The sequence below is a fragment of the Xiphophorus couchianus genome, chromosome 2 (genome assembly GCF_001444195.1).
Source record: "Xiphophorus couchianus chromosome 2, X_couchianus-1.0, whole genome shotgun sequence".
In the NCBI taxonomy this organism is placed as follows: Eukaryota; Metazoa; Chordata; class Actinopteri; order Cyprinodontiformes; family Poeciliidae; genus Xiphophorus; species Xiphophorus couchianus.
This window is the reverse complement of record NC_040229.1, coordinates 28,387,514-28,403,984: the sequence shown is the minus strand read 5'-3', so window position 1 is coordinate 28,403,984 and position 16,471 is coordinate 28,387,514. Positions and strand designations below refer to the sequence as shown.

The 16,471-nt window shown below is 40.7% G+C and overlaps 1 protein-coding gene and 1 non-coding gene across 3 annotated transcripts in view; both read right to left on the bottom strand.

The window, feature by feature from the left end:
* The window catches only part of srpk2 (SRSF protein kinase 2), a 69,397-nt gene extending 54,732 nt beyond the window's left edge, over positions 1 to 14,665 (bottom strand). The window contains exons 1-2 of one of the 2 annotated variants that reach the window (XM_028041664.1): positions 14,544 to 14,665; positions 14,246 to 14,315 (exon numbers count right to left, since the gene is read on the bottom strand). In XM_028041664.1, coding sequence (XP_027897465.1) covers positions 14,246 to 14,315; positions 14,544 to 14,559 — 86 coding nt within the window. In that variant the 5' untranslated portion in view covers positions 14,560 to 14,665. The remainder of the gene's footprint in view (positions 1 to 14,245; positions 14,316 to 14,543) is intronic. The other variant, XM_028041673.1, reaches the window with a different exon arrangement.
* Positions 14,666 to 16,047: 1,382 nt separating this feature from the next.
* trnat-agu (transfer RNA threonine (anticodon AGU)) lies at positions 16,048 to 16,121 on the bottom strand. Its single transcript has one exon. It is a non-coding gene; the product is annotated as a tRNA-Thr (tRNA).
* Between the last annotated feature and the right edge of the window lie 350 nt (positions 16,122 to 16,471).

Genomic DNA, 16,471 nt, shown 5'->3' with positions numbered 1-16,471 from the left:
GGCGAAAACCCTCCAAAACACCAGAGAATGTGCTCTGGACATCAGGTCCACTCAAATCACACAAATGCAGGAGGAGAGCGTGTCCACCCTGCCCAGTTTATGTTCTCTGCAGATGAACGAGATGTGGTGGCTTTGCCCTTTGTGTCAGCGACCTTGCTGTCGAAGGAAGCGCTCAGAGGAAACGGCGCCCCCAAGTGGAAACACAAGCAAAGTGACTTTTGGTGCAAACCGTGTCAGTGTTTGGAGCACACGGAACAGATCTGCGCAATACATTGCAAATTTGTTGTCATCGATATAGTTTTATATCATAGTTTTTTTTTTAATGCCATATTATCGCAGGATGCACCGACATTGCATATTATGTTCTTCTAATATCCTGCAAATATCGTCTACGAGAACATAAGCTGCGTTGTACAGTTGGTAATATTTCAAATCTGGGCACAGAGATGAAATTCTAACTGTATGATGACTTTAACTAAAAATGAAAAAGCTTTTATGCCGTCATGTTTGCTTAAATTTGAAACAAAAAATGTTTACCTCCATAACTTTTTGTCATAGCCTTCAAGTTTAATGTACATAAAGTACATAATTGATCATAAGTGAAGAAAATTGATAAACATTAAGCTATTTGCTTAACTTTAAGAGACAAAGAGACCACATTTCGTATGTGAAGGGGAAAGTCCTGATAAGCTTAATAAGAAAGAGCATTTAATCAAAAATGAAAACAACTAATTTAATAAATACAGAAGATGTTACTTATAAAATTACAATGGGGGTTAACATTGGTTTAGGTACAAAGTGAGCTTCTCTGTTTAATATTTACAATCTGTCAAATAATCTATGCACTTTTTCTTATTAATAACTATTTCTGGTTTTTAGCTAAATCCAATGTTGACAAATTTGGATTATTTTCCCCTTAGAACTAAATGAAAACAAGAGAAGAAAAATGCAGCAGATTTCTTTGATACAGGGAGCAATTTTCCATTCCCATTTATACTTTATGTTATACATCCATAACTGGAGATCCATTTACTGTTATGAAAATTATTTTTTTGGAAATTGAGGGTTTGTTTTGTTCCCTTGGGCTTCTGTAGTTCAGAGTGATGTCAGCCCGTCCAGATCCTACCATCTCGTTTTACTTGTACTGTATTTATTTGGACTGAAATAGAAACTGTTGAAAGTTTTAGAAAATATTTTCTGCCATTTGTAATTTCTTCCTAAAAAAAAGAAAGGGAGAAAAAAAAAAACCTCTTGAAAACCAGAAATTGGATTTAGTGTGTAAATATCCAAGACTTTATTTTGAGTCATGTTGACCAGCCCCATCTATACCCTTTATTTGATTTTTATTTAACCCCTCAAAAAGTGCACAAACACCGTTTGTAGGTTGATGCAGTGCGAGATATCAGTTTGATTTGATTTAAATTTGAAAAAATTAAATGTCAAATTAAATAATGTCAGATTATTCTGTGTTTGACCCGCTAATCACTGATCAGGGCAAAATCAAAGGAAATTAGTCCAATTCTAATAATTTGCTGATTGAAGTATCTCTAATTGGCATTTTGAAATCCTATGACACTCTTTATTAACTTTAGTATCTTACACGCACACACACACACACACACACACACACACACACACACAAAGCACACTGTAGGGCTTTAGAAGTAACTGGCTGCAATTCATCCACACATACAGATAAGCACCTTTCTACTTTCTAAGCTTCATTACCCATGAAACACGCCGAGGGGCAATAAGTTTGAATTGGTGCTTTTCACAGGTGTGTCAGATTCTGATTTCTTACTATTGCTTTTATTGTTATTTTTACAGTCAAATTGTAAAGCAGAGTGTTTTCCTTCAGAGATACAGAGGCACAATTGCTAGGTTTGGTAAAGTTCAGGCAACTGTCCAGGACATGAATAAAAATCAGCTGAATGTCCCTTAAAGTGATGGTGACACCTCTACATCCCAGTGTGTGTGGGTGACAGAGCTCATTCACCAAGTGGTGTACGTTTAATGGATGAATGAGTGACCTGTGACCTCCCTCTCTCTCTCCCTGCTCCATGGCCTCCAGCTGTGCCGCCCGGCTGACACATTTAAACGGATCGCATGACGGATCAGGCAGCACCTTCCGCCAACCTCGCCGCACAGACCTACAACTTTCAACGTCCTCAGTCATTTAAAAATTGCTCAGTAAGAAGTATGAGATTAGATAAATTGACAAAGCATCTTAAAGGATTTTATGTTCCACACTGAGGTTGACAAAAGTCAAACAGAAACTTGTTAGCTGAATTAGTTGATCGCCTGATGCCACCAGAAACTGAACAGAACTGTTGCTAAATGCATCTGCAACTATAAAGAAACATGTTTTCTAAGGACTTGTTCAACTGAATTCAATGTGCATATAATTATGTTATTATTATCATTTCTTATAATAATAATAATAATAATATAATGCCTTCAACTAACTAATGCTAATAGCCGGAGTACCCAGAGAGAACCCACCATGCACAGGGAGAACATGCAAACTCCGTGCAGAAAGACCCCGGGCCGGGAATCGAACCCAGGACCTTCTTGCTGCAAGGCAACAGTCCTACCAACTGCGCCACTGTGCAGCACTGTGATAGAATCAGTCATACAAAAAAAAAAACAATTACTGATTTTAATTAGCAAATAAGGTGGCGACTAAAAATATATTTTATTTTCAGTCGAAATTACCAGGAGAGAAAGAATCCCTTCATCAAAGTTTAAAAGATGGGACATGTCTGCCCCCTAAAGGACGGACTGAGGAATTGCACGCTTGAGAGTGAACCTGCACACAACGCACTTCTCACTTGATACGACGACTCAGTGATGGACTACAGGGCAGCTGGGGGACGTAAACAGCAGCACTTTGGGGAGTGTGCGTGTGTGTGAGGTGGGTGTTGGGGGTTAGATCAGAATAAACACAAGATGTTTTCCACTTACTTTGTTTGCAAGCATGGATGAAGGGCAGGCAGAGACCAGGGGGAGGTTGGGTGAGGAGCACAACAATAAGGACCCTGTGTTCCAGAGCTGCGAAAACAACCCTGCAGCCGTAAAAGGGGGCAGGCCGGAGGTCACCACCTTGCATTATGTCAGCGCAGTGAATGCCATCATTTATCTAGCAGAACTGCTGATTTACTGTCGCAGACAAGACCCAAAGACGGGGTTTAGCGCATAAATATGCTTTGATCTAATACTAGCGTAGCACCTCGTTCTACACTTCGTTTGTCTGGGTCTGGATGAAAGTTTTAAATTTTACACAGTCACTAATGTTTGGCCATGATGACATGTAGCGGTTCTAATTTGTTTTTGTGCTGTAAACAACCATCTTCCCCTGCAGAGAGAGAGAAGTGCCGAGCCAAACAAGATGACCGATAATGCTCAATATTTGAAACCGAACGGCTTCTTTCACTTCCTCCGCTGCCATTGCTAAAACTACAGACAGACTACAATTCTAAAACAGAAGAATCAATGTCATCGTTCACAACTTGTCCTTCTGTTCGCCGATTGGCTGAAATTCTACCGGAGAAATAAACTTCAATGGGAGAAAGTCCAGACTGAGCAGTGTGGAGAGATTAAAATCGAGTGGGATTGCACACTAATAACATATTAATTAGGTCTGTGTATGCGAGGCGCCACGCGACAACCCGTTGTTTTCTTAGGGTGCAAAGGATAGATGGAGCACACTGGAGTTTGCTCTTGTAAGGAGACAAAAAAAAAAAATCAAAACGCTAAATGGGTATAGATAGTTTTGAGAGGCTCTGAAGTTTTATCTGAAACACATCTAAAGATGAGGCATGCGTAAATGTAGAAACCAGGGGATTTGACATGAGTAAATGAGGACGCCAGGCTGTTCAGAGGAGTCATTGGATGTTTACAATGGCAGCAGCAGCTTTGATGGAAAGAAGCGGATGCAGAGTACACACACTCGATGAATTACCGAGCTGAAGAGATACTGAGACACACAAAAAATTGTAGTTAGACTGCAAGCACGGCCACCGACTCGTGCGACTGTGTATTGATTCTGCTTTGCTGTTCGAGAGTCTGCGTCCGTCATATCATCTGTAATTACTGGTGAGCCAAAAGGGGAAAAATGTTCAACTGTGCTGCTCTGCCGAACCACAACGCTGACATGAGAGGCATCTTGATTTCTCATCATCAGACCTTTTCTGCAGATTATTTTCCACTTGAGCTCATTACTATTATTATGTCTTATGAAACGTGGCGGATAAATTTAAATCAGCAGCAACGGACGACAGCTGACAGACGAAGTTCAAACAGTCAAGTGAAGATCCAGATTATTTTCGATCCTTTATTTGTAACCGCAGACCTGTCTTAAGTCGGAACCTTTTCACGATGCAGCTGCTCAGGCCACATCGAAGCTGCCCTGAGGTCGGCGAGACCAAATGCAAACGATCAGGAAGATTGGTGAGCTCTATAAACAATAAATAGCAGCATTTTTATCACTTTAACAGCCCCAAAAACCTCAGGAAGGCAGCGTTTTGAGTGGCCACAGTGTGCTGCAACAACAACAATTGCATAAAAAATATATAAATACAAAATATTATAGAAATAAAGAAATTATCACAGTGAGAAATAAATCTCCACTAATCTGCTTAGTTTACAGAAAATCTTTTTACACCTCAATGAAACTATTATTATCTTGAAAAGTGATCCATTTAATAACAATCAGATACTGTACTAAAGCAAACAGACACTAAAAATCAATGTTTTTATTTTATTATTTGCTTTATGACAACATACTATAGAGTAGTGTAGACAGATTTGTTTTTATCCTTCAGTAGAGTCGTGACATTATAGTCATGGTTCAAATAAGCTGTTTAGGACAACCAGTCCACATATACAGCCAGAGCTGCAATGGTGGGCTTTAGATCAAATCATATATGTATGTTAGAATGGCCTAGTTAAAGTCCAGACCTCAGTCTAAATAGAAAACTGTGGCAAGACTTGAAAATGTACATTCATAAACATTGGCCATCCAATCCGACTAAGACGAGGCTCTTTTAAAGACAAAAACAAACAAAAAAGGGCAAAAAGTGATCTAATTTTCAGTCTTACACAATTTAAGTTAGCACCATATTATTTCACGCTTTTTAAATTCAGTCTATTTAAAAAGAATAAGGAACTGGATTGTTTGGATTCATTTCCAGACTCATCTGTGGAAAGAAAAGACGAGAAAAGTCTGAGGAACCTAATAACTATGAAATTAGATACATTATTGATTCCTATGTCGAATGTAAAAGCGACGAAACCACCTTCAGTATGAAGTCTGTGAACACATTTGCTAGTATCAACAGGATTAAGTGCATGTGACTGTAGCCATTCGTCCGGATTGCAGACACATGAAGGAAATGTAATCTCAGGTTCCTCAAACAAACAGTAAGGATGGTAGAAAAAGAGCAAAACAGCTGAAATCTGTCAAGATGAACTCCAACATGAAGGTACTTCCCTTCCTGCCGGCATCGTTCTCCATATGTGAATCCATGACCATCCAGGATCACTTGAATATTGACAGAAAAACCAGGCTGGGGCGCATCAAAATCAAATCTAGACAATCCTCAAGCTTTCAATGTTTACAGTAGCAAAAATTAAGACCATAACAATTACGGTTAAGTGGCTGCGAAAACTATAGTTAAGCTATGATTCCCAGTTGTTATAAATATATTAAATATTGTTTTAAACATAGAAGTTGTCAGATTATTCCAAATAGTTGAGTTTTTTGTTTAATGCAGAAACCTGCAAGTGTATCCTTTTGTCCGTAAATCATCAAAAAACAAATTATGTCAAGGAATTCTGACCTCAAGTCTAGCCAGAAGGTGGCAGTAGAGAGCAGCTATGAGAATTTCCGTCCTGTGATGAGCTCCTGTCTTCACAGAATTACATGCCCCAGTAATGACTCTCCATAACAACCCACTGGCCTGCCACCACAGGCCTGGACTGCATGTCATGAGCGTGACGCGCGAGGGGCAAATCCGTACTTCCTGTAAATCCCATCTGGACCACACAGTGAGAAAACTAGAGGGTCTCTTCTTCTCAATCGCCCTCGCTCAAAATCTTCATTTGGTCTGATCGACACGCTGATCTTTGAGCCTGAGTGAAAAGCAGCATGGCAAATCCTGAACCAGCTCCAATCAGCTCAACAATTCGTCCCCAAAAGCACATGAGCGAATGAGATTGATTTCGTATAACCGCAGATTATCAGCCCTGCCTACTTCTGTGTTCAATTAGTCGGTGAGGGAGTAATAATATAAGCATTGTGGCCACCAGGGGAAAAAAATCCTTCCCACTCAGACACGCAGGAAACGATTAATATCTCCACACAATTCAGTCTGTAACAATGAATCATCTGAGAGCAGCAGACCCTCTCTCTCTCTCTGACAGGATGAGAGTGGGCTCATTCATTTCTGCTGGATTTGTATTTGACATGTCTGTGAAAGGAAAGACTTTAGGAGAACTTACCAAAAATTGGTTTCTTTCTTTGTTCTTTTTTTTTTTTTTAACCGAGAAACAAGAACACAAAAATGATCCACCATTTTTGAAAACAACTTTTCGCCATCGGGCTCACCTCGCCCACAAATATTCCAGATTGTGCTGATCCCAAAAGTGGCCGAAAATGGATCATGCGGCTCTAAGACATGCGTCCTCCGCCAAGTTTCTAGATAATTAATCATCCGTGCACAGCTAGATTTATGGTATCTGATTAATTCTGCACCTCTGACAGTGTAAAGCACAGTTCGGCAGCCTGACGTAAAGTGAATTTCACCCTGCATTTCCTGCAAGACAGAAAGTGGGTGTGGAGGGCTTTGTTGTGGCCAAGACAATTATGAAAGCACGGTGATCTTTGTCCCCTTCGGTGAGTGGATGCCTGTCATTCAGGTCTGTCTGGTAGTGACAGGAGACTTTGATTCGTCATAAATTTGTTTAGTTACAGTGTAAAAATATTCATGCCTCTTGAACTTTTACAAATAACCAAAAACAATTAATCGACTTACGATTAATTGTCGTTTAAATGTTTATTAGATTACAATTAGTTCCATTTGGATTGATAACGTCCGCTTGGACCCTCTTTCAATGTTGCAGTGTGGCCGCAATCCAGCAGATGGCGCCACCGAACATCTTTAAGCGGAGCCGGTCACAATTAAAGATGGCGGAGCTATCCCAGAAACGGTCCAAACGAAGCCAGTTGTGGGATGCAACAATGCACAATATAAGGTTGCGTTTTGAAATATAAGCACTTGACGAACTCCACAAGTTATCACCTTACATAGCCGAGCTTTATGACGGAGCAGCGTCAGCTTCTCAACCAAAACTTTCTGATTTGCTATGAAGGCGAGGAATGGGATGAAGACAGAAAAGCGGAGAAATTGTGACATGATATAAAAAGACATAATGCCAATAAGTATTGAGTGATTTTGGTGTCTTCCGAAGTTTAATAATGTAAGAAGGCTTTGTTTGTTCAGTCAGTATTTAACACATATAATGTTCAAATGTAATGATGTGCTTCTTTTGTAAATTAAGCCCACCATGTTATGGAAAAAGACGGTCAGCCCAATTGATAGAAGTCAAAAATTCAGTTTTTAAGACAGTTATCAATTAATCGTTTGTCGATCTATAAGATCAATCAACCTCAGATTATCTCATTCACCACTCTGGTTTGACAGATTTGTCTATTCGGCTGAGAAAATTTGAAGCCCATCCATCACATACTCCCATCCCCCTCCTCTTATTGTTCTAGGGCTGCATGTTTGTCAATCACTTAAAAGATTATGGTTTGTGTTTCTCATATGACAAAATGTGGAAAGGTTCAAGAGATGTTAGTACTTCTGCAAGACAATGGGATTTCCTCTGATTGCATCTCTGCACTTTCTTCGTCCGCCCTCTCCATCCTCGTACCTACTGATGCACCTGCATATAACATCATCATATTGCACCCTAGAAAGCCAGATTGCTGACTAAAAGTTCGTTAACTTAAAAAAATACAAACAAACATTGAAGTATTAAGTAAAACTAAAGTTTAATCTAAAAAACAAAGCAGCTGATATTATTATTTTAATGCTATTTGCACATCTTTCACAGAGGAAACAATTAGTGGGTGGGAGCTGAGCATGGGAATGTTGGTCAGATAGGGAGGTGGACGTAGAAATGTGGAATTACATTCAAACTGTGCTGCTGATGAAAGACTGATATGGCGCCTACAAAGCACAAGAACTGACCGAATGAAATGACTAAATTGTTGGTCGTTTGCAAAAATCTTCTAATTGGATACGCAACTGAACTTAGCATGTTCTGTCTGCCTAAACTTTCAGTTTGCCACAGTTAATATTTTGGTTTGTTTTGTACCTTAAAATACATCAAGTCTTTGTCACAGATGCTAGTTTCAGCCTCCAGCTGCCCGCTCTCCTCCACATTCAATAGCTACGAAAAAAAAAAAAAAAAAGTCTGTGCACAAACAATCTGAGAGGTTCACAAAGCGATGTGTGGGAACATACGTCCTTTTGGGTTCAGCTCATTTCGTGCAGAATGGCACACAGAGCTGGGAAAGGATCTGCAAGCTGACAGATATATATCCCGACAAAAATATTAGCATTTAGACTCTCTACTGCTGTCAGGAAAAGTTATGAGTAACAAATGCCAACATACTGAGGTAGCTTTATGTGTTCCGCTCCTAAAAACAACAGCTGGAGAGAGGAACCGACTCACCCCAGAGGACAAACCAAAAAGATCAAGAGGAAGTAAAAGGCCACAGCTCCATAGAGTTCGACATGTTGCCAATACATTGATGCCAGCTCTAATTAGCCTTTCTTGCAGACTTTGGCTTCATTGCAGTGGCTGCAATCGTCGTGGAAAAGGACACAATCTGGAATTTCTCCAGCCGCTTTATTACAGGAGTCATCATGGCGACAAGCTCAATGATGGGTGCAGTCATCTATTATTTGTGGGAAGAAATCCAATCCAATAAAAAGGTGCACTTGAAATGAAAGACAACTTATGTCACAAAATTTCCCACACAAAGTGGAAATAAATATTACATCAGATTGTTTAGACCAAAAAAGATATTAATGTTGCTAAATACAAATTATCTGCAACTTCAAGGGGCAATGTCATGTAAAATTGATGTTTTCAGTTGTACATGCTGCTATTATGTTTTTTCTCTCATCAAAAACATACCTGGAGTGTTGCTTTGATTCTTTCAATCATGTCTGAGAAATCCTTTAGTCTCCCATGGCAACCATTCAAAACGCCTGGATGGGCCAAGCCCCGCCTTCAAGGATAAAGCTCCTCCTCGGAGTTGCAGTTTCTAAGCTTCCAGGCCTTCACACCGACTCCCCCACTCAGCTCCTTCAGACTAGCCAGCATCAATTAGCAAACACCAGGTGGAACTGCACATCTGCTGAGCTCGTTATAGGAGCTGCTTCTCAGTGCAACGCTGGTAAAAACATTGTTAAATGGTTAATTGAGGAGCCATGTTGTGATGACTTCTTGAAGGCGGAGTGTCAGAAAGAGCAGGAGTTCCTTAAAGAGACAGAAGCCCAATGTTGAGGTGTTAAATTTCATTGTCCTTGCAAACAACATGCTGCTCTGGGTGACACTGAATAATGAATGCTACAACAGTGATTTTTCCACACTGGGTAGTTCATGCAGCTGACCTGTGGTTGGCTGAGATTGAAACATCAAGATTTTAGATGTTCAATTTGCTTTGCCCATGTTCTCTTTGTTGGGTCGTCCGATGTGCAGGTCGCTGCCACCACAAAAGTTTAAGCAGCAGCCATTCAGCATTCATTCTGTAGCCCAAGTGGAACCATTGCTCTCTGAGTTTCTGGACTTGCTCTTTGAGAATTAGTGGCTACTTGCCTTGTTCTCAGATTGCGCAGTTTGTAATTCAGTGATGCAGAAAGACTCAAAGAATCTGAAGGAGACTCAAGCTTGTTCAAGTGTTGCTTGAAAATTGTCCAGGATCACCGGGTAGCGCATATAAAAAGCGTAAGAGAGGCGTACCTTTGTCCTTGGAGAGACATAATTTCTTCCAAATGTAGCATTGGAGGGATCCCAACCCTGAAGCCAAATCAGCAGTGGAAGTTTCTTCTTCTTCTTCTGTTGAAAGTGACTTGGGAAGTTTGAGTCCACACATTTATTGAATTTGAAAGCCATTCAGATTACCACTGGCCTTTGAACCGTCATTTCTGAACACATGTTATCCTTTGCAAATGAAAAAGTACTTGTCTTGATCTCCGACTTTTATTTTTCCTTCCAAATTCTGTGATTTTTTTTTTTCTCTATTTGAGCAGAGAAAAGACGCGCCCTTGATTACTGAGGTATGCTTTATAGTGGCAGAATGTTCAGTTATTAAATAAAATATGTTTTTTTCTCATATCTTGTGATTTATTTTTTTGTGCTCCAAAGTAAAACAGCTGACAAAACATCCTCCTGATTTCAAATCTTTTGCCACGGGGGTTGTAAAAGTGTGAGGGTTTGTGATCCAGAGACCTTTCTTGCTGGTACAACACATCTTTTGTCAAAATGCTTCTATTAGCACTTTAAATATTTCGGCTTAGACCCAGTAAACGTCTGATAGGGGCACATACGTGGACAAAAATATCTCCAAGAACATCCAGTTCTGCATGGCGCGGCCAAAGAGGCACAGTGGATAAAACAATAACGGTTTGAACTGAATCACAGAACGCTTTAACACCACTGCTTGACAACAGAAGCTAACATTTGGAAAGTCCAGAGACAGAGCATTCCTTCAAGGACAAAAACCCAAATTAGAATCTTGCAAGTACAGAAAATTTGAGGCACTTCAAGGAAATGTAAAGACTATAAAAAGTAGCTAAGAGTTTGAAGTAATGCCAGGCAAACTACGGAGTGATGCTGCTAGGCCTTTCCTTAACTTTCCCATTTGTTCTTTGGACAATAAACTCTAAGACTGACTAATATGAACCCCTAAGCACTCGCCTCCATACTCTAGCTATGATGGTAGAAATAATAGGCATCTCTTGAAGTTGAAAGAGTAGTTCAAACACCAAATTTACCTTGACATGCAATGCATATTATGCATTGAGACGCACAGTGGAAACCATCTTAGCGCTGCCGCAGAAGGTAACATCTAATTTTCCTTAAACGACTGGGATACAGCCAATCAGCGACTAGTAAAATGAATGGTGCTCCTGGGTTGCATCCTATGGAAACATCAACCAGTTGTGTGTCAAGCAGTATTGTGTCTAGATATTTCAGTTTATAAAATTATTTTTCAAATATTTTAGAATATGTGAATAATGTAACAAATAAAAGAAAAAATCTAATTCTGAAACATGAATACAGTAGACGGGTTTACTATGTCTGCCTCTGAACAGGTGAGTTCAAACCGAACAAGCCTCGTCTTTTTTAAATGGGAAAACATCAAAGTCTAGTAGACAAAAGTAGCACAATTGAGAAAGTAATATGGCTGTGTACATAATGTTCTACAGCTCCAGGTTTCGATAGTGGTGAGAATGTGAGCGCAAGGCTGCGTAATGGTTTCTGAGCCAGTCCCACGGAGCTATTGATCAGGTTCATAAAAGAGGTAAGCAAAGCTCAACAATGGCAAAAGTCATCTCTCAAAGACGGGGAACGGAGTTAAGAGTACATCCAGGTCAGCTGATGTCAGATAATCATGAGAGCCTCTTCAAAGCTTCCTTTTATTTCGGCCACTTTCAGTTCTTGCACAAAGAAGTGAAGTCAAACCTCAAACTAAACAAACTTCGTTACGAGGCACTCTAGCATATCCACGCATATCACGACCCCTGCGTCAGTGAAGAGCCTGGGATGAAAATGAGTGGCCATGTGCACGTTAGGTGCGGTAGAGTTCTGGGAATTGTGGTCAGGTGGACGTACACTTTCAAGAGAAGAACATTTTAAATGAATATGCATGCAACAATCTTTAAGAGAATGCATCTCAAGGCAGTTTTTTTGCACAAAAACACACACTTACAACTTCAGTCGTACGCAACTCCAAGCTCTAAACCTAAAGTTTATGATATGAAAACCTATTTTTATTTATACTCACTATTACATTTTATTGTTTCTGGTTAGCTAGCCTTCATTCTTGACACACAAACTCTTGCATAAGTGCATTTTCACAAGCTAATCAACAACTGGTTAACTGTGAGACAGTTATTTTTTGTTTTTGGGCATGTGCACCGACTGATGGCACCTTTTGAATTTCGTTGTCCTTGTGACAATGACAATAAAGATTTATCTATCTATCTATCAATAACCAATCAAGATGAATAATTTACTTTAAACATTTTTAATGAATGCATCTCTTTAAGATTCTTAGTTGTTTGTTTTTTTTTAAGTGATAACCTAGTGTGCAAAAAAGCATCCGGCTGGTGTCTACAGCAGTACAGGTTGTGTGTGCCGTCTCCAGTCGTCGGCTGGTTCTGTCTGCAATTTTAAAACAATAATGATGGTGGGGGGGGGGGGGGGGGTCTGCTTTACTGTCAAATGAGAGATTATAAATTTATTTTTCTTCTTCAAAGCACTCAAAGACAAAGCAACCATCACCGTGAAGCTGCTAACTGCTGCTCTGTGAAGTTCAGCTCATTGTGTGTCTGTCATATTTCCCCCCCCAAAAAATTGTTTATGAAAATGTTTGACTGATTTAAAACCAAGTCGGTGTATGTTGACCTGCAGGTTGCCCAACAACTTCACTTCATCCTATTCTGGTCACGCTTAAATAGAAAGCCACATTAGCAGGATTGAATTAAATCTATCGTTTATTGCACATTTCTGTGCGAAGTGCAGCGGATTTAACTCATCATGCAGGGCCGGTCCACGGCTGTATGACTCCTTGAGCAGAATTTGACGTAGGGGCCCCTCTTGCTGCTAAAAACATCAGCATCCCTAACAGATTTAATGAAATCTGGGAGCGGGGGAGTAGTTTAATTGGAAAACCTAAAAACAATCTAACATTGAGTATTGTTCTTTGAACTTTTGCAAAGTAACTTGCCATCAAATTTAAAATCTTTTAATTTATGTATGCTGAAACCATTAAATCAAATTTAGCAGCTTTGATAATCTCAATAAACAAATGTTACATTTATGTATCTGTGGTCTGTGTTAGAATATTAGCATTTATGGGCCCCTGAAGCCCCGGGGGCCTGATGGAGCCGCTGACTTCATTTGGATTAAGCAGAAGTGCAAATAATTGATATTCATTTTAATTGCATTTTTTGATTTGTTGTTATTAAGACTAATTGTGGGTCTAAATAGCGTTTCACTGGCGTTTTCCGTAACATATAATTACCCAGTAATATTTTTACATTTCCTGCCTACTTAACATCTTTTAATACAAAAACACGGTGGACCTCGGCGCCCCGACCACCGGGCTTAGCAGGATTTCTGGGGGAAAACCTGGTGTGATTGACTTCGTTTTACCTCTCTGGTGGTGTTTCCATATTTTAACTGGTTCTGTGGACGCTCACACACACACACACACACACACACACACACACACAGAGACGAGCACATGGAGGGGCTGCCCGCGTCTCAATGCCTCTGTGTGTGAGGAATTCCAGCAAATTCCTGCGGCCCCCTGGGGTGGTCGCTCCGGTGGTATCACCTAATTGATGCCTGCTTGCTCCTGCTGCCGGTGACGTCGCTCCAATAGCGTCGTGCCATGAAGAAAGCCCCCCTACTCATCTGCACTCCGATTCGCATGCACTTTACAGAGCCACTGCAGCGAAATCACGCTGAAATACTACTGCAAATCAAGAGCCGCAACCCGGGAAACAATGCTCCGATCAGCCGAGTAAAGTTACATAACATCCTACCCCCTAAAAAAACCCCAAAAAGATAATAAAAAATAATAACAGACGGTATATGGGGGGGGGGGGGGGGGGGGGGGGGTTCTGCCTACGCTTTAGGACGGAAAAAGCGTCACATGTAAAATACAATAAAATAAAATAAAAACATCTAAGAAATTAAACCGAGAAGCCAGTGGAGGTGGTGAAAACACTGGCTGGCAACTTCAGATCCTCCTCTGAAGGCTGCTCGGATGGAAGAACACGCCTTGTACCATGTGTCTAACATGCAGCCGCAGCGTCACGGTCACTCACTCACCCACACGAGAAAGAACAAACTAAAGTCCTGCAACGCAAACAAACGCGTCCCGTCCACTGGGCAGAACAATCACCACCACCACCACCGCCTCCGCCCCGCTTACCTCCGATGGTGACCCGCTTTATCCCTCTTCCCCTTCGGCCGCCTCTTCCTAGCCTGAATGGCCATCACTGCTGGTTCAAGTTTGGCGACGTTGAAGAAGTCCCACGAAAACAGAGGAGACACAGAGAGAGAGAACAACCCAACATCATCACCATCATTGGGGCTTACAGCTGGCTGCCGCGGGTCATGGAGCGTCGTTTGTGACTGACGCTTTCTCACGCCTTGTTTACGTCCCACCAGTCTGACAGCTGAACACAGACAGGAGCCGGTTAGCAGAACCGGGTTAAAGAGATACGCACCTTTCTTGGAGCTCATGTCTTCTCCTCTTCCCCGGCAGCAGGGGCGGATAGTACGGCGGCGGCAGCCGGGTCCTCTCCCTCTGCACTCGCTCACACTGAACTCATCTGTGTTTGGATGACAGGCGCGCCCCCTGCCGACCGAAGCAGGCATCGGTAGGGATGGCTGGTGGATGTGATTCAGATTTTGAGATTAAATAGAGGGGCGGCGCGTATTCAGGGTTTCTTTCAGAAAAGTTGCTAACTGCTAACTGCGGTTGTCCAATGGGCCGCCATGTCTTTGAGACAAAAATGGTTCAAAATTGACAGGAAATTTGAAAATATCGCTAGGTAATTATGTGTTATTGGAAGACATTACCAATACCTAGACATAAAACTATGAAGTTTTAGAGAAAGGCAAACATTAAAAAACCTAAATGAATAAACAAGCAATGTTTAGCCTGGTGGGGGCGCAAGTAAAGCCTGGTGGCCCGCCAGGCTTATAATGCATGGGTGGAAACCCTGCGTGTTACTAAACAAATAAACTGTATTTAGAAATATACTGGATTGTAGATCGGGGCTGGGTTGTATTTGTATGAGTTTGATAATATTTCATAAGGCATTTAGCAAGGTATCACCTAAAAGTTCACATCTAAACAGCAACAAAACACAAGGAGGGAGGAAAAACCACAGCTGACACATAACATTTCAGCATAAATGTTATTGCAGAACAGCAATAAAAGAAAGCATGACTAATGTCCAGAAAGCTATTGCACATATTTAACGTCATAAAGGTACATCTTAATTTAAATACAGTTGTTCATTTGGGCAAGCAAGTGGAGAGAGTAGAAAGGAAAGAACCGTGAGCAGAAACACGCAGAGGCTTCTACCCAACAATTCAGGACAGACATGGCAGAACAAATGCAAAGTTATTAACAACAACAGGCTATATTTATCATGACTTAAAGACAATATGCTCTTCACAATCTGTTGTCCAGCAGTCTAGGCTTGTAGAAGCAGAGCAAAGAGTCAGACATAACTGAATCTCGCCAATAAAAACAGGATGGCTTAGTTAATGGCGTTAAAAGTAGACATGGTGTCTGCACCCTTTATTGAAACTGAGAGCTGGTTTTACAAGAAAAGAGCTGACAGCTCCACCTCCCGTTCTACTCCTACACACTAACAGCCATAACTACGCCCCGTAAAGTAGCGAAAGCTTATTTTTCTGAACATATCTACATATGTCTGGAACAACCGAATATTAGACGTAGCCAGGTCAGTCTTACTGAGATGGAAGAGCATCTCAGTCATACTGATTAATTTTTGTTTGCTTTTAAACAAGATTACTCTGATATAAAAATGTTTTACTTTTAACAGCAAAATTCAAGAAACCTATCGTGTACACTTTATAATACAGGATTATTTTTACTTTATTCACAATACAACCTCAGTGGATAGAGCTTGGATGTATGCATCTATATAAAACACCTGCTTGGTAGCTCCTGTTACATAGAAATTAATACACAAAAGGCACCGCTGGGATTTGAACCCAGGATCTCCTGTTTACTAGACAGGCGCTTTAACCAACTAAGCCACGGCGCCACTAATTGGAAACCCCAATATCTACTTTTTAATACATAGTGATGCATGTCTATTCATCTCTAACGATGAAGTATATGGTAGACAACTTACAAAGTATCATAATTATTATTTTCTTTTTCGTGAAGGGCTTTTATAGATTATATATATTAGATGTATCAAGTCACTAATGCGGTCTGATAAAGTGTGTTTGATATGAAATTCTTTAGGGAGGGTTTTTACTGATTGCCTTTTCATGTTGTATTTTCCGCTCATGGAAAAAATGTTGGGGCTGCACAGTGGCACTGTTGCCTTGCAGCAAGAAGGTCCTGGGTTCGATTCCCGGCCGGGGTCTTTCTGCATGGAGTTTGCAT